Source organism: Lotus japonicus, chromosome 6 (genome assembly GCF_012489685.1).
Source record: "Lotus japonicus ecotype B-129 chromosome 6, LjGifu_v1.2".
NCBI lineage: Eukaryota > Viridiplantae > Streptophyta > Magnoliopsida > Fabales > Fabaceae > Lotus > Lotus japonicus.
In genome coordinates this window covers 66,105,421-66,127,020 of record NC_080046.1, presented here as the reverse complement: position 1 = coordinate 66,127,020, position 21,600 = coordinate 66,105,421, and the positions used below count along the sequence as shown (strand labels likewise).

Below are 21,600 nucleotides of genomic sequence, written 5' to 3'. Positions count from 1 at the left end.
TGTTGGATATTCTGCAGACTGCAGTGGAAATTCCATATTCCGTAAAAATGTAGAAATCGATCTACCTCTACATGATTGTTCATAAACAGTATAGGAAACAAATTTTAGCAAATGATTGAATCAAAAGCTGATTTGTATCCACAGATGTTAATTTCTAATAAGTGTCAAGTGATTGTCATGATAATAAATAAACAAGACAAAAAATAGATTTAATGGACCCACGTAAATAGTAAGGAATCTTACTATTAATATTTTCATGCTTTGTCTTTTTCAATGAAATACTACAATATTAGCCCACTGAACAGACATTATCAACCTACTCTGTTTTAAATTCACAAAAAAACCGACTCTGCTTTATTAGTTGAATTCTGCGTAGAGTTCACTAAATTATGTGTTGCACTTTTAATTTGCTAGAACGTATATGAATTTCCAATAATAAGAGCAGAGAGGGTTGAAAAGATTATGTTGTTACATTATTTTTCTGTGATTCATCACTAATTTGGAAAAGATATTATTAGGACGAAGATAGAACAATTTAAGCAGAATCTGTAACTCTGACATTTAGCTCCTACTTGTGTTTTTTAAGGAAGCTTAGACTTTATCGACGTCAAAAGGGTCAATTCGGTGATGAATGTCTTTTGGCGTTGGTGAAATCAAGATATGAAATTACTTGAATGACACACAATTTGTAATTCCAGTTGGGCCAAATAAGTTGTGTTGTGTCACTTTTTAAGATTTACTCTCACACGTTGTAAATGTCATTAAACAACCCCTTGAGTATTTATAGTTATTCCAAACATCTTTGCTAAAAAGAACAACCAACGCATATCCGTCGCAATGGTTAAAAATGTCTAATTGAACCGTTAATGTGCTTTTGAGACGTCTTTTAAATTCTACGTTTCAATATAGAATATCTAGTTTACTAAAAAAAAACCTATTCATGTAAGAAAAAGAGTTTTCAACCCATCATTATCAACCTTCGATGATTTGAAAGTTGAAACAAACTTCTGTCAAACATTTTACTACGTATAATTTTCACATTCACATGTGATCATCATGTTCATATAGTCCTGAGAACACAAGCAGCTAAGCTTTGGTGCAGAGTGCAGACACAATGATTCTGAGTCTGAGTTTGAATCCTCCATGGCTTTCCTTACCCGTCGCTTTTTAGCTACTGTATCCCCCACACCTTCACCTTCCCAACAGATCAAAAGCTTGATATCACAGGGTCTTTATCACCAAACACTTGAACTTTTCACACAGCTCCATTTTTCTGCCCCCCATTCCATCTCCTCTGTTCTTCCCTCAGTCATCAAAGCATGCTCCTCTCTCCATTCTCATACTTTAGGCACCCTCCTTCATGGCTTGGCTCTCACCACCGGTTCCCACTCCGACCCAGTTGTCTCCAATTCCCTCATCTCCTTGTACGCCAAGTTTTCGGATATTCAATCAGCACGGCAAGTGTTCGACACAATGCCCCACAGAGACCCCATCTCCTGGAACTCCATGATCAATGCTTATTTGCAAAATGGGTGCTTGGAAGAAGCTCTGGAAATGTTGAAAGGTGTGTATTTGCTTGGTCTTGTTCCCAAGCCAGAGCTGTTAGCTAGCATGGTGTCCTTGTGTGGGAGGAAAATGGGCTCAAGGATAGGAAGGCAGATTCATGCTCTTGTTGTTGTGGATGGGAGGGTAGAGCATTCAGTGGTTCTGTCAACAGCTCTTGTGGATTTCTATTTCAGATGTGATGACGCTCTGATGGCTTCACGTGTGTTTGATGGGATGGAGGTGAAAAATGAGGTTTCATGGACTGCTATGATATCTGGATGCATTGCTAATCTAGATTACGACGCAGCTTTTGCGCGCTTTCGAGCAATGCAGGTTGAGGGAGTTGACCCAAATAGAGTGACATTAATTGCTCTGTTACCAGCTTGTGCAAAGCCAGGATTTGTTAAGCATGGAAAGGAGATTCATGGCTATGCATTCCGTCATGGGATTGAGTCGAGTCATATTTTTTCATCAGCTCTTATAAATATGTATTGTCAATCTGGAGAATCACTGCACCTTGCTGAGCAAATTTTTGAAAGGTCTAGTTTCAGAGATGTGGTGCTATGGAGTTCAATCATTGGGAGCTATTCTCAAAGAGGAGATAGTTACAAAGCCTTGACACTATTTAATAAGATGCTGACTGAGGAAACTGAACCTAACTATGTGACTTTGTTGGCAGTGATCTCTGCCTGCACAAACTTATCTTCATTAAAGCATGGTTGTGGACTTCATGGCTTTATACTGAAATTTGGCCTCAGTTTTAGCATCTCTCTAAGTAATGCACTTATGAATATGTACGCCAAATGTGGTTGTCTTGAGGGTTCTCTCCAGATATTCCTAGAAATGCAGAATAGAGATTCTATTTCATGGAGTACTATGATCAGTGCCTATGGCCTTCATGGACATGGTGAACAAGCTCTTAAACTGTTTTCTGAAATGAAAGAGAGGGGAGTGAAACCTGATGCACTCACCTTCCTTGCAGTCTTATCTGCTTGTAATCATGCTGGCCTTGTGACTGAGGGACAACAGGTATTCAAGCAAGTAAATGCAGATTATGAAATTCCATTAACTATAGAGCATTATGCATGCCTAGTTGATCTTCTTGGAAGGTCAGGCAAGGTTGAAGATGCTTTGGAAATAATGAGAACGATGCCCATGAAACCGAGTACAAGAATATGGAGCTCGCTTGTTTCGGCTTGTAAGCTTCATGGAAGACTAGACATTGCAGAAATGCTAGGCCCTCAGCTTATAAGATCAGAGCCAGATAATGCTGCTAATTACACATTGTTGAATATGATTTATGCTGAGCATGGTCATTGGCTTCATAAAGAACAAGTAATGGAAGCAATGAAACTTCAAAGGTTAAAGAAGTGCTATGGGTTCAGCCGCATTGAGACAGGAAACCAGTGTTTCTAGCATAATTGGAAGTATATTTGTTATGGTAACCCGAATTGAAATCGTTATAAAACTATCAAGCTGAGCCTATATGGAACTTTGAGCAAACATGCTATGTTTTGTATCTCTTTTATACCGAAGCATCTAGTATTGCTCATTTCTTAAGAGGTTTATCTCCCCCTGAATGTAAGTGTTGTTTGGCCGTACTCATAATTTAACTCAGAATCATTTGAAAAAAAATCATCAAATATAATTCAGATGAAAGGGTTGCCAAACAGTGGATTACTGGCTCAAGCATAAAGTAACAATAAAACTACAAATCTATACTTTTAAAATTGTCTATTATTCAATACCTACAAAATAAAAACATACAAGAAACGAAGGAGCATTCAATTAAAGGTTAGAGAGATAATGGAAATATAGAAATAAGTTAAAAAAAAAACACTAAAAATTGTGATAAAAGGCCCAATAATATTTTCTGACAAGTCAATGAATGACTTAAACCTCCTTGCTGCGAAACCAATTCATGATAGCAATCAAAAGGACAAAGTACATAATGTACTCCATGTAGACATGAATAAACAGGCATTCAAATATTTAGCTCACTCAATATCACAACGAAGACAATAGCAGTACAATCACAGTGGAAGACTTTTGAACAGAAATTATAGGCGATCGCCTCTAGTAGTATGTGTGTGGACTTGTGGGACACAGAACAAGCCAAATATCTACAGAAAGATAAAATAAATAAGGCAATATTTTCAAGTTCCATTCCTCCCCATTTCACTCTTCTTTTCTTTCAGGCAGCACATAAACCAACCCTAACTGTTTTAAGCAACCCCAAACAGGCAAACACCCACCCCCACCCCCCCCCCCCCCCCCCCCCTCTCCTCTTTTTCTATTTTACTATGCTTTCCAGAAAATACAAAACAAGACCATTCAGTGTCAAAACCCAAGCCTTCCATACAGTAACTTCTCTTATAGATTTCATGGGCAAGTAATCAGTCAACAAACACCATTCAATGATGTAAAGTACTACTTAGTATTCAAGTTTCAAAAAAAACACCTTGAAGATGCACATCTTTGAGCTCTTCTATAAGAAAAAACTGTCAATTGTTCTTTGAAGAAAAAATTCACTAAGATCAGAAAAGTAGGACAGTATACCCCACTGTTAATATCTGATAAGTAAACCAAACTAAACAATGTTTCATGATAAGTAAACCATTCTAAACAAAATTTGAATTTCCAATCAATGAACAAGGCACCAACTATCCTTGCCAAAGAAAATTCTTTAACCTACTGGCTATCCAAGTATACATATAAGTTAAATTTAAAACAAGAAATTTGTTTTCTCCTCCTAGATGCTTCTAAACCTCATATTGGCCACTACCAGGAAAACCAAAACTGTACTCTGCATTACGATTCTACAATTAGAAACAAAGCCAGCGCACAACTACTAAAAAACAAGTGATCAAAGACTCCATTGAGTTAGCCAGTAAATCAAGTAGATTGAAAAAAAGAAAAAAAAAAGAACAGAACAACTGAACGAGGGAATGCAAATCCATTCCTTTCAGTACAATCAAAGTGAACGGTTTTGGAGGGTCTTTAAAATTCCCCATTTCCTTCTCATTTCATAAAACTCAAACAAGTGAAAAGCTAATCAATAGCCTTTCTATTCCCTCCATTCTCTCATCAAAACAAACCCTCAGGGAAATAAGGTATGCAAATACAATATTTGAATTGATTGACTGACCTTCAGGCATTAACAAAAAGAAACTCTTTTCTACAGGCTGAAGAATGAGGATACATGAGATACAAATACTAATATGTGAATTCACAAGCTATTTGTGCTTGCAAGAAGATTCAACACCATTGTGCCCTCCCCCTTCTCCAAACAAGGGGGAGAGAGATTACAAAAGAAATGCACGCAGCATAAACCGTACATAATTAGAAAATTGTAGAAGTTCATGGAATCCTTAGTCAGGCTCCTATAACTGATAACATGTCCCAAATAGCCATAGAAAATCTACCCTGTAAATACAATGCAGAGTAACAAGCTAACAAGTCTCAGATCCTTGCAAAGAGTGGAAGTTTTCGAGAAAATAAAATCCACAATACAATGAAAATTGGACATGCAATTGCGCCGATGAAATTCCACAGAAAATATAAATAAACAAATTAGTAAACCATAAAGTTGAGGCTAATTTACAATGTACACAGCAAATAATAACAATAATAGTAAAAGAAAAAGAGTAGAAGAGCACGATTACCAGTCTACAAACATCCAATCCTTGCTTTGTCGTTCCACAATGCAATTTGTTCATCAACATCAAACAGTAAACCTGAAAGTTAATAGACTAATCTACCATCGGTCCACTGCATATATAGCACAAGTTGTCATCCTAAAGTCCGTGGATCCTTGCAATTTTAAGTGCTTAACGAAATTCATTCACAAACTACTGTAGTTAACCTGAATGATGAAACCATTTCAATATGCCAAAACCTATCATGTAGCTTTTCATCAACAGTGTTAATTTAAATGTGTTGGTGGATAGATACAATTTTACACATGGAAACCAAACCAAGTTGGAAGAAAAGTTACACAAAAAGTATTTCCATTTAGCAACTACGAGGACTTTGTGAAAGTGTTTCTAAAGAAGCATCAAGATCATATTCAACAGAGAAATTACAGAAGTCCCTAGCGGCATCAACCCCTTCAATTTGCTCTATTTCATCATCCCTCATATACTCCCTCAGTTTCTCCCTGTAAATCAACACCTGTTCTTCCATCACGCTCTTCTGATACTCGAGCTGCCTAACGGTCCACTTCAACGATTCAATCACTTCCTGGTCATACTCCTGCTTCTGCTCCACCATCCTCCGGAACTGATTGGCCTGAATCTCCACCGCGCTCTTCTCACTCTGCAGCCGCAAAATCATCGCCATGGCCTCCTCCGCCGCAGAGGAAGCCGCCGACCTCTCCTTCTCAATCTCCGCGCAGGCCGCGTGGAACCTCTGCCGCTCAAACTTGACCAATTTTCTCAGCGACATTACGTCGAACATCTCGTCCTCCAAATTCTCGTCCTTATCTTCCACCACCCCATCATCCGAAACCGAGTTTTTCGAAGGGTTCGGCTCCAAAGCTGGAGTCTTAGGGGGAGAACGCGACCTGGGTAGGGCTACGAATTCGGATAAACGGAGGAGCTTGAAGCAGAAGGCGAATATCAAAATGAGGCCAAGGAGGTTGAAGATGTGAGAGTAACCAAGGAGGACGAGGCCGCAACTGAGTTCACTGGCCTGGGCGAGGAACTTGAAGGTGGAAGGGAAATCCATGAAGAAGCGAAGAAACTTGTGGTACAAGGCAAGAACAGAGTGAGCAACAGCAACAGCAACCAACAAACAAAAACGAGGCAGAGTGTGCATCAGCATCTGCATCAGGGGCTAGCTAAGAGATTGATTTTGACAGTGCAACCCAATCTTAGCGTGAAAGCACAGGAAATACGAATACGAATACCCCCAATGCAATAACCCAACAACACAGAAACAGAGTGGTTTGGAATGGAGAAAGAAACAGAGGGGGTAGTTAGGGTATTGGGGTGTGATTAACGAACACGCAGTAGCGCATTACAGGAGTGAAGAACACACATCACTCAAATGAAAATGTGAAGAAGAAGAAGAAGAAGAAGAAGATGATGGGGATCGATGAGATGCGAAGGCGAAGAAATAGAGGTGTGTGTGAGCATCGGTTATACTCAGACCATTTCAGAGATAGCAGTTTTAATACCGTTGGACAAATCATAATCATTGATTATTAATGTCATTAATGCACTTTTAATTTTTAAATGTATGTTTAATACCAAAATCCAGGTTTGTATTGCTGTAATCTTGTAGTACTCCGTTCCTAATTATCATTATACAACGTCTCATTATGAAAATAACGTTTTTATAAGAAAATATATGTAATGAAATTAATTTTTATATTGATTTTAGAAAAAGTTTATAAATTACATTTACTCTTAATTAATGTATTGGTAAGTGTTGATTATCATCCAGGGATTGATCACTGTATCTCATGCACCCAATCCATATGTCTTCCAGCTTTAACCACTTGAGTTATCACTAATAATCACTCATAAATTAATTATTAGTGATAATTCAAATTTTGGAATTATAAAATTTTAATAAATGCAATGATATATATGAGTAATAACTAATAAGTGATAAATTTTCTTAAATTTAGTAGGAGATTTTATAAAAATAAGCATCAAAATGTTTTTAAAGAGTCTTATAATTAAAAACGGATTGAGTATATAATAACTGAAAAAGAAAATTATTTATTAGTAATAAATTTATTAAATTATTATTGATTTTCCTAAATTACTCTTACTTAATATTTTTATAAAATTTTAATATTTTAAAATCCCATTATCTCTTTATATTAAATATGAGATTATTTTAGTAAAAACTATTAAATGCTTCATTAATATTTAAGAATTCATCAAAGATATGTAAAAAAAAAAGAATTCATCAAAGATAAAATATTATTGTTATTTGATATAATATATTCAAAATAAACCATAGTTTTCTCACTAATAGATTTGTTAAAAGGTAATGTAGCACACTAATAGATTAAATAAATAAAAAAAGTATTTTGCCCACATCTTTGAATTTTAATTGATTGATAGTGTAAGTAAAATAGTATAAGTCAACAACTAACAAGTCAAATGAGGATTTGTGGGTTACACCACAAAAGATTCAGTGCCATGCCATCTATATAAAACCCGAGACAAGGAATTCTTTTTAGGTTGGATCCTAACTTCAGAATTTAACAAGTGTAATCCATGCAAAGCCAAATCTTAGTCCACATTTTCTGTTGGAAGAAGGAATATGCATATATCTATGAATATCAATTTATTCAAATCCAATTACTCATTTTGAACTTGGGGTTCCATAAGGTTTTTTTTGTTTATCTTTGGCTTAATTCTAGTTTGGGCCCCTGATGTTTCAAGAATGGGCGATCCGCACCCCCCGTGTATAAAAGTTGCGGTCAAGCTCCCTCATGTTTCTAAAACGGTCGATTAAAGCCCTTCCGTCCATCTCCGTCAGTTGACCAAACGGAAATGCTGACGTGTCACTTATTTAATTCATAAAATATAGGCTACTAATTGGTGACGGAAATAATCCGTCACAAAATCCTTCACCCAATACCTCTCACTCTCTTTTCTCCTCTCCCTAACAACACCATCTTCTTCATTTACCTTCTGCCTAACGCTATTCTTCTTCCTTGTCGTCGTCTTCCATCCCACCACCACCACCACCAATCCCATCACCACCAAAATCCTAACCTGCAAACTGAACCACACCCAACAACCACACACTCACCCCACCCGCAGAGAACCTCTTCCTCTTTTTTCCCCCAACAACCCCACCCCCAGCAAACTGAGCCGCGACCACCCATAAACCCAACCCCACCCCAGTAAACACCACAACCCAGAGATGAAGGAGGAAAAGGTGTGACAGAAATAGATCGGAGTCATAGCTGCTGAACGAGATCTAGCCCATGGTGTATGGTGGGTGGGTGAGGGCTTCTGGGTTTTTGGGGGGTTGGTGGGTCTCTTTCTCCTATTCTTATTCTTGTTCTGATTTTTCTAGATTTCAGGGTGTATGATTTTGTGGGTTGGCTGTTGTATTTGGGGGTTTGAAGATGGAGCTTTGGTTGGGGGCGATGGTGAGGGTGGGTTGCAATGGTATTTTGATTGGTGAGGGGTTTCTGGATTTTTGAGGGGTTGGTTTTTGGGATTTGGTGGTTGGGGGCGATGGTGGTGGTGGGCTCGATGGGATTTTGATCGGTGGGGGTGGGTTTCGATGGAGTGAGTTTTGGGGATGGGGTGGGGTGAGTTCTGGGTTCTGGGTGGGGATGGGTTACTGATGGGTTGCATTTTGAAGATGATGATGAATAATTGAATAATTTTTGCCTCCTCAAATCCCTCTTCTCATCTGAATTTGGGTTGAAAAGCTTAAAGCTTTCAACTTTTTTTCTCATTAAACAAGGGTCAGATCTGGTGGTTGGGGGTGATGCTTCTGAAATCTGGGTTTTGAAAGATGTTGAAGATGAAAAAGAGAAGGACACAGAACATGGCACACAAAGCTGCTGGGGAGGAGCCTTTGCCTGAGGAAGATCCTTCAAACCCCATTTTCAAGCCACTACCTGAGCCATCACGGTTGGAGAATTTCCTCATAACAAACCAAATTTCTAACTACTGCAACCAATTTCCGTTTGGTCAACAGACGGAAGCTAACGGAAGGGCTTCGTTAGCACAGTTTTGTAACAAAGGGGAGCTTGACCGCAACTTTTATACACGGGGGGTGCGGATCGCCCATTCTTGAAACATCAGGGGCCCAAACTGGAATTAAGCCTTTATCTTTCCATAGAAGTTCCATATGTAAAGAATTATGAGAAAAAAACAAGATTTACTTTTAGAAGTTTGACTTCTTAAATTGTCATAAGGATCTTTGGAATTTTTTTTTATTTAGGGTGCAAATAATAAATCTAAGGTGTGAAAAATAATCCCTAAAAAAGCACCATAAATAAAATACATGATAAAGCCCAGTTCAAATAAACTGGCCCAAAATAAAATAGAAGCCCAATCCAGTTGGTAAAACTGAAGCCAAAACCCTTGCAAGCTGCGGTTACTCTGATAAACCCTTCCGCCGTGACAGTCACCAGCCACCACCGTCACGTCAAATTCGCCGGCGGGTGCGATTTTCCGGTGAAGCTCGCTGTTACTAAGGTATCTCTATCAATACCAATTTTTTCAATTCAATCTTCTCGTATTTATCAATGCTACTCACCCTTTGATTTCAACTATCACTGTGTCTGTTCCCTTTTCTTAAGCTTCTACTTTCTACGTTGTTTTGTTTCAATGGTCTATCATTTAGATATGTTATTGTGTTATTGCAGGTTGAAAATTTCATCGTTGAGTTGTTTACTGTTGTTAATTTTGCAGGTTGGTTTGTGAATGATGAGTTTAATATCTCAAAATGCTAGACCTAAAATTGAAGAGAAAGAGGTTGTAGATAGGGAAGAGAATAGTGATGTTGATACCGTGAAATCGAAGAAGAGGAAGCGAGATCGAAAGAGAGAAGAACATGTGGTTGATATGGTGGAGCAAGTGAGGGAAATGAGGAAGCTGGAGAGTTTCTTGTTTGGGTCTCTATATTCCCCTCTTGAATCTGGAAAGGAAGTTGATGGTGAAGTGGAGCCTTCTGATTTGTTCTTCACTGACCGTTCTGCGGATAGCGTCCTCTCTGTTTGCGACGAAGATGGGGAGTTCTCGGATGGAAGTGGTGATGGTGATGATGGTTTGGGAAGGAAGCCAGCGTGGGTGGATGAGGAAGAAGAGAAGTTCACTGTGAACATAGCCAAAGTTAACAGATTAAGGAAGTTGAGGAAGGACGAGGACGAGAGTTTCATCTCTGGTTCTGAGTATGTAGCGAGGTTAAGGGCTCATCATGTAAAGCTCAACCGGGGAACTGACTGGGCGCAATTGGATTCGAGGTTGAAACTAGATAGATCTGATTATGATGGTGAGTTGACAGATGACGAGAATGAAGCTGTTGTGAGGCGTGGTTATGAGAATGGGGATGATATTCTTAGGACAAATGAAGACCTGGTTGCTAATAGCAGCTCAAAATTGTTGCCAGGACATCTTGAATACTCAAGACTTGTTGATGCAAATATACAGGATCCTTCTAATGGTCCCGTAAATTCGGTTCAGTTCCATCGAAATGCTCAGCTGCTTCTTACTGCTGGGTTGGACCGGAAGCTTAGATTTTTTCAAATTGATGGCAAGCGTAACACCAAAATTCAAAGCATATTCCTTGAAGATTGCCCCATTCGAAAAGCATCGTTCTTGCCGGATGGGTCGCAGGTTATATTATCAGGAAGAAGAAAGTTCTTTTATAGTTTTGATTTAGTTAAGGGTACACTTGAGAAAATTGGTCCTTTGGTTGGTAGGGAAGAGAAGAGTTTGGAAGTTTTTGAGTTGTCTTCTGATTCTCAAATGATAGCCTTTGTTGGTAATGAAGGTTATATTTTATTGGTTTCTGTTGTTCCTTTTTTTTTAAGTTGTCTGCATTTTAGCTAATGTATGTGTGTGCCAAGATGTGGGACCAGATGTTGTAACATCGTGCTGTGACATTTGTCCCTGCAGATCTGGTGTTTGGCTGATTTTTCTAGAAGCTTTGGATGGATTTCGTGATAATCAAGTTAGGGTTATTGAAGAAGCTTCTCTGTGCTATCTGGAATATAATATAGTGGAATCAAATCTGTTGAAGAAGATTTGATTTGGTTTAAATTGTGAAAGTTGTTATCTTTTGTTCAAATCTTATTTGATAAGATTTGTTACTGGTTTAAAAGATTTGTTCCAGATCTGTTTTGTGGACTCTATTTTCGTGCAAGCCCATTGAAGATCAAGACCTGAAGAATGACTATTTAAGGAGGCTTAACCCTAGTTGCAAAGTGTGCGTTGGGCACCCAAGGATTGGGTTTTTAGGGTTTTGTTTTGTGAGTCCTTGTTCTGTTATTTTGTACACCTCTCTACTGCCCATATGTTTTAGAGTTGGTTTGTTTAGTTGAGTTGTAATCTCTTCAAATTGTTGTTTGATCATGAGATCTATCTTTCAATCTCTTGTAAGGGATCGGTCACTGTGGCAGTGATCATTAGGAGTTAGGGGAAGTTTTCTCATAGCTTAGAGGAGAAGGGCTAAGCTAGATTCACTTATGTAATAGTGGTAGACATTGAAGATGCTCTATACTAAGGGGGAGTACTTAGGTATAGGAGGGACTTTCATGTGACCTGAGAGCTATTATTTGATAGTGAATTGACTCCTGGATTGGTATCCTCCAGATATAGGTGATGTTGCACCGAACTGGGTTAACAATTCCCTGTGTTTTTTTCGTTGATTTAATTTATGTACTGTTGTGCAATTGTCGAACCGATTGTCCCAACATCGCGTTCGACATCTGTCCTGTGTGAGAACCAGAATTTCAATTGGCATCAGAGCAGGCACCCTATTCTTTTTGGGTGAGTTCCAGGGAATATATTCTGGTTTCATGGACAACGCCAAGGAAGGAGGTATCCGCTGCTGTTTATGTTATGATGTGCAACTGATAGTTGTTGATGAATATTTTCTCCACCCCTGTGCTCACAAGTTGTGTTAGCCAAAATTCTGCTAATAAGGGGGAGTATTAGTATGTGTTTTCTGAGATTGGTTTTTGTGCATAGCTGCTGATCATGGCTATGTTGAAGATGTTTTTGTGTAAGCTACCTTGATATATTCTGTTTGCTCTGATCTGATGTCTCAAGCTGCAATATTTCTAAAGAGCTTTATGGTAGTGGATTGTATTAGCTAAAATTTGACAAAGGGGGAGATTGTTGTTCCTTTTTTTTAAGTTGTCTGCATTTTAGCTAATGTATGTGTGTGCCAAGATGTAGGACCAGATGTTGTAACATCGTGTTGTGACATTTGTCCCTGCGGATCTGCTGTGTGTTTGGCTGATTTTTCTAGAAGCTTTGGATGGGTTTCGTGATAATCAAGTTAGGGTTATTGAAGAAGCTTCTCTGTGCTATCTGGAATATAATATAGTGGAATCAAATCTGTTGAAGAAGATTTGATTTGGTTTAAATTGTGAAAGTTGTTATCTTTTGTTCAAATCTTATTTGATAAGATTTGTTCCTGGTTTAAAAGATTTGTTCCAGATCTGTTTTGTGGACTCTATTTTCGTGCAAGCTCATTGAAGATCAAGACCTGAAGAATGACTATTTAAGGAGGCTTAACCCTAGTTGCATAGTGTGCGTTGGGCACCCAAGGATTGGGTTTTTAGGGTTTTGTTTTGTGAGTCTTGTTCTGTTATTTTGTACACCTCTCTACTGCCTCCATTGATAATCATATGGCTTAGAGTTGGTTTGTTTAGTTGAGTTGTAATCTCTTCAAATTGTTGTTTGATCATGAGATCTATCTTTCAATCTCTTGTAAGGGATCGGTCACTGTGGCAGTGATCATTAGGAGTTAGGGAAAGTTTCCTCATAGCTTAGAGGAGAAGGGCTAAGCTAGATTCACTTATGTAATAGTGGTAGACATTGAAGAGGCTCTATACTAAGGGGGAGTACTTAGGTATAGGAGGGACTTTCATGTGACCTGAGAGCTATTATTTGATAGTGAATTGACTCCTGGATTGGTATCCTCCAGATGTAGGTGATGTTGCACCGAACTGGGTTAACAATTCCCTGTGTTTTTTTCGTTGATTTAATTTATGTACTGTTGTGCAATTGTCGAACCGATTGTCCCAACATCGCGTTCGACATCTGTCCTGTGCGAGAACCAGAATTTCAGTTTCTACAAAAACAAAGCAATTTGGTACACTAAAGATGAGCGGAACAACCCGTTCCTTAGCTTTTTCAGAGGATGGGCAAAAGTTGCTGAGTGCTGGTGGTGATGGCCAGGTTTACCATTGGGATCTGAGAACAAGGACTTGCATACATAAGGGTGTAGATGAAGGTTGCATAAACAGCACAGCTCTTTGTACTTCTCCAAGCGGGACACTTTTTGCAGCTGGTTCGGACAGTGGAATTGTGAATGTTTACAATCGAGAGGACTTTCTAGGGGGCAAGAGAAAACCTATCAAGACTATTGAGAATTTGATTACTAAAGTGGACTTTATGAGATTTAATCATGATTCTCAAATATTAGCAATATGTTCTAGCATGAAGAAGAGCAGTTTAAAACTAATACACATCCCATCTTACACTGTGTTCTCTAATTCCTCGCAGTACTGATTTTAGTCCCGGTGGTGGTTTCATGGCTGTGGGAAACTCTTCAGGCAAAGTGTTATTGTATAAGTTGCACCACTATCAGCATGCCTAAGGTCTGCTTGTCTGGTTTACTTGTTTATTTTGGAAAATTTTGAGACTGGAGTTGTATTTTATCATTAATTAATGAAGCTTCATATGTTTCTGCTTAGAAGTTAGAAATAACCAAACTTCATTTGTTTCTGCTTAGAAGTTAGAAACCAAGCTTCACGTGTTTTCATTTGATATATATCATCTACTTTATCTATAACTGAAATACAATTTGGGTTGTATACCCTTTTTTTTCTTTTAATGATTCTACTTATATTAAACACTAATATTTGTGAAAATACATGAAGAAAATAACAAGTACTCTCAATCTCAAAGCAATTAACCACTAAAGAGAATTGTAGTCGTCCAACAATTTGTTGCATTTATTACAATGCCAATTCCTTGGACTATTTTACGAGGTTGGAAGGAACTTCCAATTCCTTTAGCACGAAAAAAAGTGACTTTGAAGGAACTTCCAATTTCTTCACTACTATTTTATGAGGTTGTTTAATTTATCTTATGAGGTTATTTATTCCATCCCAATTGATCAATAGATTATTTATAAAGAATGTAGTAAAAAAATTATGAAATTCCTAATTCATCTATCTTAAACATTTTTAGTCCACATAGGGTAACTATTTATTTTAGAGATATCTCAAAATATGTTACAAACCATATCTCACATGACATCCATATTTTATTTATGACCCATTCAAAGAGGTTATAGGCTTTCTTAGAAACAAACAATATATATCACGGGCAGAGACTGAGCAATCCTTGCAAATCTCACATCTGTTATATATTTGTTGCGGGGACTGTGGCTTGCAATCCTCACTCACAGTTACAGCTGAGCTACCCCTTTATATATGGATCCTTACAACCCTCACTTTCCCTCATAACTCACTTGTTCGCTAACAATCTGCAACCCTTCTTCTTCACGATGTAGCCAGATTCGTAAGAACATGTCTTCTTCACTTTCATCTTATTCATTTACTCTTTTTTATTTCTTCTTCTTCTTATAATTCATTACATTTACTTTCCTTTGCTAACTAGGTTCTGTTGATCTTACATCCAAGCTTGCTGTGCTTGCTGTCTACTCCACCTTGATCGATAGGCCACTAAACATGTCCACGCAGTTTCACAACAATCCATCCTTCAACGGATCTGATCTTGTGGAAATGGTCCAAGATCGTGACGCGTCCTTAATTTCAAATGTGATTTCCTTAATTAATTAAGTTACAATTTGTATAGCTGATAACACGGTTGACGTGACTATGATCATTTCTAATAAGATTCTCGGAGTGACCCTACTCAACCGGCACTCATGTGAACTTATAATAAATGATCAGGCAATTTTATTCATCAGTGTGCATAGTATATAGCCTACCTTATTTTTAAAAGTTTTTCTTCCCCATCTAGTGTCATGTATTGTAAAAGGGTAATTCAAACAAATGGGATTGAAATTCCTCCCCTAGGGTCATGTATTGTAAAAGGGTAATTCAAACAAATGGTATTGAAATTCCATAGGTAAAAATGAATTCAAGAATTGATTTATATTTTTCATTTCCTTCACGTTATATATATATATATATATATATATATATTTTTGTATTCCATCTCTGTTTACAAAGTATTTTCTCTTTTCTATATGCCATCTATGTTACAACCTGGCGCTCCACAATAGCATGACATCTGCATTATCTTGCCGTTTGCTTCTGCAAAAGGGCTATATATGTTATAGGCTGCAAAAATTATCATTAAATCATGGTGTAAACTAATGAATTACATAGATGAGAAGTGGCCAAAACAACCAGGAACGAACGAGGCTGAAAAAAATAAAATAAAAATCACACTCTGGACTCTGGAATAATACATCACTACAAAAAAAACGTTATTTAGCGGGGTTTTTTTTTTGCCTTTAGTGGGGTTTTCAACCCCCGCGAGTTATTTAGCGGGGGTTTTGAAAAATCCCGAAGTTACACTCCCCACAAATCATTAACGGGGTTTTTCAGCAAACCCTGGTACATGCATATAAATTTAGCGGGGGTTTTTAGCGGGGGTTTTAAACCTCCCTTATCTGCAAGCATTTTTTAACGGGAGTTTTCAACCTCCCTTAAATGCAAGAGATTATTTACACTGTTTCTATGTCATTAGGGACCTCTAGCATCTCTAGATAACTTATCATCCCTCATGAAAATTGAAACATAGAATGGTCTAGAAGTCTACTTACTTCTAGGAAAAGTCTGCAAGCTTCATGATAGACAACCAACTTAACTAATTGGTCATAGTAATAATACTCAAAATCAACTAAATGTGCAAAAGTACAGAACCTCAGTAAGAGAGCATTTCTTTGTTATACTACCATGTGCAAACCAAGTTCATCTAAGTTAACCAATAAATACCTACATATATTGACAGAATAGACTAGAGTTAGATAAATACTTTGCTGAGAGTTTCTTCCAAAATACAGCAGCAGCAGTTTGAATACTTCATTTCGTTTCCTCTTTCGATCCATCTAGCTTAAGCATATCTCCATTCATTCACGACCCCTAGATACATGAAAAAGAAATATTGAATGAGTTATTAACCCATTAATTAATTCTTCAGAAACTGATATGTGAAAACTAATCGTAAAAACCATACTTGGAAAACCGGTGACTTCATCTAAGATCGTTGGTCTGTTGTATCAAGGAAAGTAGTAGGTCGTTGAACTTATCGGCTAACATCTCAAAGTCTTTCATCTCCATCTCCTTAACCTTCATGAGCCCCTCATCCAATTCCTTCCAAGATGAATTAGATAGTGAGATAGTAAATAGAGAGAGAGAAGAGAGAGAGAGAGAGAGAGAGAGAGAGAGAGAGAGGGAGAGAGAGAGAGAGAGAGAGAGAGAGAGAGAGAGAGAGAGAGAGAGAGAGAAGTTTAGAGTGAACTGAATGAACTCTTCTCTTGAATTAACACTGTGATTTACAACATATATAAAGTTTTCAACAGTAGCTAACCATCTAACTGCCTCTAACAAATTGATAACTCAGCATAACAAAAATTTATGGTGATGTCATCATTCAGTTACATAGAAATCCATACACACTAGACTAACACATTAGTATAAGGTAAGATTTTATAATTTGCTGATGAAAAGTGTCTATCTCATTTTTTAACTAGGCACATGAGCAATACTTTCAGGGCATCTATAATCTGAAAAATTAGTAAGAGTTCATTTTAAACTTTTTTTTTAATTTATCGATTTGAACTAAAAACAGTTTTTAAATTGCAGAACACTTTTATAAATGACATGTAGTACTTTGGTCAGAGACTCAGAGTTAGGAACTTAGGATGTGGAATAGAAGACTGGCAATTGCAAACTGGAACAAAGTGAAGTAGCACCTGAAAACAGGATACACAGTCCAACTTATTTGTTAACAAGTCCAAGCAGTCACACATACTATCACAAAGCAATGAGAACTGAGAGAATATTAGGAAATGAAGCCAAATCATATATACTCTAACATGTGCTGATTTGTTTGTCATTTTTTAGGCAAGTATGAGGATAAAGTTAAATTTGTCCCACTAAGCTTAAAGTGGTTCCATCATCAGAAATCTCATTATAATAGTGTATATTGCATAGTTGTTACATGGAAAATGCAAAGTGATATCATCCATGTAACAGGTTTATGAAATTTATGCTCTAGGTTTTATGAAGGTAATGAAGTTAACCTGACTCGCAGCCTCAGTTTCACATTTTTTACTAATAATTGCATGTCAAGGGTTAAGTGTATATAACCTGAATCCAAGTAAGCAACATTAAAACATTTTTTACTAATGCTATAAAAGAAACTACGGAATCATGGAAATTCATGTATGGTGCCATATGCACTGGTGGTCACAACGATAAGCTATTGGCTTTGAAAGACAAATCAACTCGATGAAATTTAAGTAGAAACTATATCATGAAGAAACAATGGATGTACCCAAGCTTCCAATAGACAAAGTCATAGCTTAGAACCTGTTTATTCACCATGTGGAAGTTTCAGTACTCATTATTTTGTGAGTAATAGTATTAATAGGATGTGTCAGATTTCATCAAAGCAAACATGTTAACTCACAAGTCTAATATTTCAGCTATTTAAGATTTGACAATCATTCAAGCGACAAATCGACATAGCATATTCAGATTTTCATGTTCCATTACGAGTGACAAAAACCATCAAATCGACATAGCATAAGGAAAGTTAGATTGTTCAAACCCGGAGTCCCATTTCAATCCAGCTTCTCAGCGTTCTCGGAACACCATCAGCAAGCATCATACTGACTTGATTCGCATCAAAAAACTCAACGGAGACATGAAGGGAAAGAGAGAAAACCAGTCAGGAATTTTGTCAAACAGTTTATAGGCATTAAAACTTCAATGGTAATATGCTTATAAATTCAGGCAATCAATTAACCGAACAGTGTGTATGCCTCAGAAACCAGGATAAAAATACCAAGAAAATTAGGTATCTACTCCCAACGCAAGCTAAAAATTCCATAGATAGTATCAAACAATTTTCAAATGATTCGAAACTGTTACAACAGCAACAGCGAAGGTTGCAGAGAGAATCGAAAACGCATGCAGCGAAACCAAATCAGAGAACAGAAAATGCTGAAATTGAAGGAACGATTGACGAAGAAAGAGGGTTGAAGAAGAATGAACCAACCTTTGAGCAGTGAAGCCATGAAACAGTTGAGCAGTGAATCGAACTCAATCGCTCTTCAAGAACTGATTCTGCGCTCGAAAACAAAAATCCGTGAGAGAAGAGAGTGAACGATCGGTGAGAGAAGAGAGTGGAGAAACAACGATCGGTTGCTAGATCTAGGGTTTCATGGTGAGAGTTGCAGAGAGATGAGAGGTGTGAGTCGTGAGAGAGGTAATTAGGAAAGGGATCTGAAATAAACGAGGGAAAATTAGAAAAAATCCGCGAGTTAATTACGGGGTTTAGTAAAACCCCCTTAACTTTAAAAAGTTAACGATATTTGCGGGGGTTTCGGAAACCCCCGTTAAAAACCCCCCACTAAATGATACTCCCTCCGTTCCCTATTATAAGTCACTTTTTTTGAAAAAAAATTGTTACAAAATATAAGTCACTTTCTAATATTTATGAAGCATTAAATAATTTTTTTCCAAATTCACCCTCATATTTAATATGAAAGAGATGATAAACTTTAGAAGTATTAACTTGGAGAGAGAAAATCATATGAAAGTAAATAAGGGTAATCTAGGAAAGGAAATCATTTTCTTTACAAATTTATTACTACTAACTACTTTTCTTAATCTAAGAGAATTAGTTATTTGTGACTTATATATAGGAACAGAGGGAGTAGTTTTTTTGTAGTGCATAGTGAGAGACTGGGAGTAATGAACATTGAACAACCATAAATGTGGTGCTCACAATTAAAGTAGATAAAGACACGTACACATGGTCATTGTCCTTCTAATAAAGATTCTCGTGACTTCATGCCATCAAGTAAAATCTAACATGTATTAAGTGAAGTAGAATTTTGACTGCCCAATATCAAAATCCTATATCAAGTGATGTAGAATTTCCACTGTCCAATAATTTGTTGAATATATTAAAAAATTGTGAAAATCCATTAAAGAAATTAAACAACTTCTCTCAAATAAATTAACTACTGAAAATAATTGTAACTGTCCAATAATTTGTTACATATTTTTAAAAATTACGAGTAAAAATATAGAAAAAGACTTGGAAGCAACTTCCAATTCCGTTGAGTGGAGGAGGAAGTGAAGAAGAAGGGCGGACAGGAGGAGGATGCGTGAGTTTATTGTTGTAATATTGCACAATTAAGTTGTTTCCTAGAAAACTCTAAAGGGGTTTGTTAACTTACTCCCACTTGTTTTTTAGAAGGAGTAAGTTAACAAGTAACGCCTTTTATACATGGACAAAAAAACCAAATCATTAATTCTTAAAAGTTAAAAATAACAACACACAATTAAGGGCTTCATTGTAATTTGCATTTCAGTTTTTTTAAATTAATTTTAAAAATATAATGTCCTCAAAGCCACGTTCTGTCATTCACCAAAAAACAAAGCCACGTTTTTTTTTTCTTTCTTCCCCAAAGTTGCATTCTTACGTTCTGTTAACGTAATATGATATTGCTTGCTGAGTTAAAAAAAATATGATATTGCTTGCTGGGATTGAGAGAAGAGTGAAGGAGAGCGAGAAATTTTAAGCTATTGAATTAATGTTGCAGAGGGTTTTTTTTTTTTAAAGAGTTGCAGAGGTAAAAGACGGAGGAGAGGAGGAGAGAAGAAAGAGGAAAAACTCAAAAAAGAAACTACTTTAATTTGAAATTAATAAGAGATTATGAGGAGAGAGAAATTGTTAATTTTAAAATTGAAATAAAATTGAATTACATGAATAGCCCTGAAGTTAGTTATCTTTAAGAACAAATTAGGGAGTTTTTTGTCCAACAAAAAAGGTGTTGAATGTTAACTTACTCCTTCTAAAAAACAAGTGAGAGTAAGTTAACAAACCCCAACTCTAAAATATTACGATGTGTGCTAACACATTGCTTTTTATGGAAATGGAAACATACCGGTTGTCAAAGACACTTTTTATACATTACAACAGAATACTCAACGCGTGTCCGTCGCGTGGGTGAAAAGTTGATGTTTGGATCCCTAAGTTAAAAGTTCGAGTCTCATATTGAGTCGCACTTTTGAGAAAACATTTGACATTCACCATAGTGAAATTAAAATTACGAGAACAATTTAAGACTAATTTTGTTCTTCCAAATCTAATTCACTTTAGTTTTCAATTTTATTTCAAATTTTAAACATTCATACTCACTTTTATTTATATATTATTTTTGATTTATTATTCTCCAATCACACTGCTCATTATATGTTCCTTACTCTTTTTTTCCTTCTATTTCTATCTCTTTGACTAAATTGGGGTATGATCGAAGATATTATTTACCTTTTAGTATCCCTTCAAAGAATTTTCAGCAATTTTGAGAATGATTGCTTGTTATTTTGTAAGGCTTGGAGAATTAAGCTGAATAACCTTCGTATTTTTAATCTATTGTTCAAGATTGTCTAAGCCTCGCTTTCTTTTTGTCTTCTTGTGCTTTAGTTTATGTAAAGAGGAAGAATAATAGTTGATTTTCTAACTAGCAAAGCTTTCTTAACTAGCTAGGTAACATGTGAAGGTAGAGGATTATCATATTTTGTTATACTGATTAATGAAAGTTTGCATTAACCGTAAAAAACAAATTCAATTACATCAAATAATATAATTAAGCACCAAAAAAATTACATCATATTTAAGATCGATTGCAAATACTTTTTAATTTGGTAAATAAAGAAGCATTCAAAAATCGAACCGTGGTCATAGGCATGTTGTTAAATATTTGTTGCGGGGATAGTGGCTTGCATCACGAGCAGAGACTGAGTCTGATCCACACAACACAACCTGCAACCTTTATATATGGATCCTTACAATCCTCACTTTCCCACAACACAAACTGCAACCTTCTTCTTCACTAGCTATGTAGCCAGATTCGTAAGAACATGTCTTCTTCACTTTCATCTTATTAATTTTCTTCACTTTCTTCTTCTTGTGCTGTCTACTACACCTTGATCGACAGTCCACCAAACATATCCAGCCATGACCAATATGCCACCAAACATAACCAGCCAGTTTCAGAGCAATCCTTCAAGGGATCTGATCTTGTGGAAATGGTTCAGGATCATGACTTTCT

At 36.8% G+C, this 21,600-nt stretch overlaps 2 protein-coding genes, 1 long non-coding RNA gene and 1 pseudogene across 3 annotated transcripts; 3 read left to right on the top strand and 1 right to left on the bottom strand.

The window, feature by feature from the left end:
* The first annotated feature begins 932 nt into the window (after nt 1-932).
* LOC130726714 (pentatricopeptide repeat-containing protein At4g31070, mitochondrial) lies at nt 933-3,205 on the top strand. Its single transcript, XM_057578011.1, has one exon. The coding sequence runs from the start codon at nt 1,144-1,146 to the stop codon at nt 2,959-2,961; it is 1,818 nt and encodes a 605-aa protein (XP_057433994.1). The 5' UTR covers nt 933-1,143; the 3' UTR covers nt 2,962-3,205.
* A 2,227-nt stretch (nt 3,206-5,432) lies between these two features.
* LOC130726824 (probable myosin-binding protein 6) lies at nt 5,433-6,704 on the bottom strand. The gene has a single exon (XM_057578129.1). The coding sequence runs from the start codon at nt 6,373-6,375 to the stop codon at nt 5,560-5,562; it is 816 nt and encodes a 271-aa protein (XP_057434112.1). The 5' UTR covers nt 6,376-6,704; the 3' UTR covers nt 5,433-5,559.
* A 2,905-nt stretch (nt 6,705-9,609) lies between these two features.
* Nucleotides 9,610-13,948, top strand: LOC130726829 (U3 small nucleolar RNA-associated protein 18 homolog; annotated as a pseudogene).
* Nucleotides 13,949-14,607: 659 nt separating this feature from the next.
* Nucleotides 14,608-15,395, top strand: LOC130724613 (uncharacterized). The gene is made up of 2 exons (XR_009014581.1): nt 14,608-14,795; nt 14,895-15,395. It is a non-coding gene; the product is annotated as an uncharacterized LOC130724613 (long non-coding RNA).
* The last annotated feature ends 6,205 nt before the right edge of the window (nt 15,396-21,600 follow it).

Excerpts from the sequence above, each read along its gene's own strand:
- LOC130726824 (XM_057578129.1), bottom strand. The coding sequence starts at position 6,375 with ATGCAGATGCTGATGCACACTCTGCCTCGTTTTTGTTTGTTGGTTGCT.
- LOC130726714 (XM_057578011.1), top strand. The coding sequence starts at position 1,144 with ATGGCTTTCCTTACCCGTCGCTTTTTAGCTACTGTATCCCCCACACCT.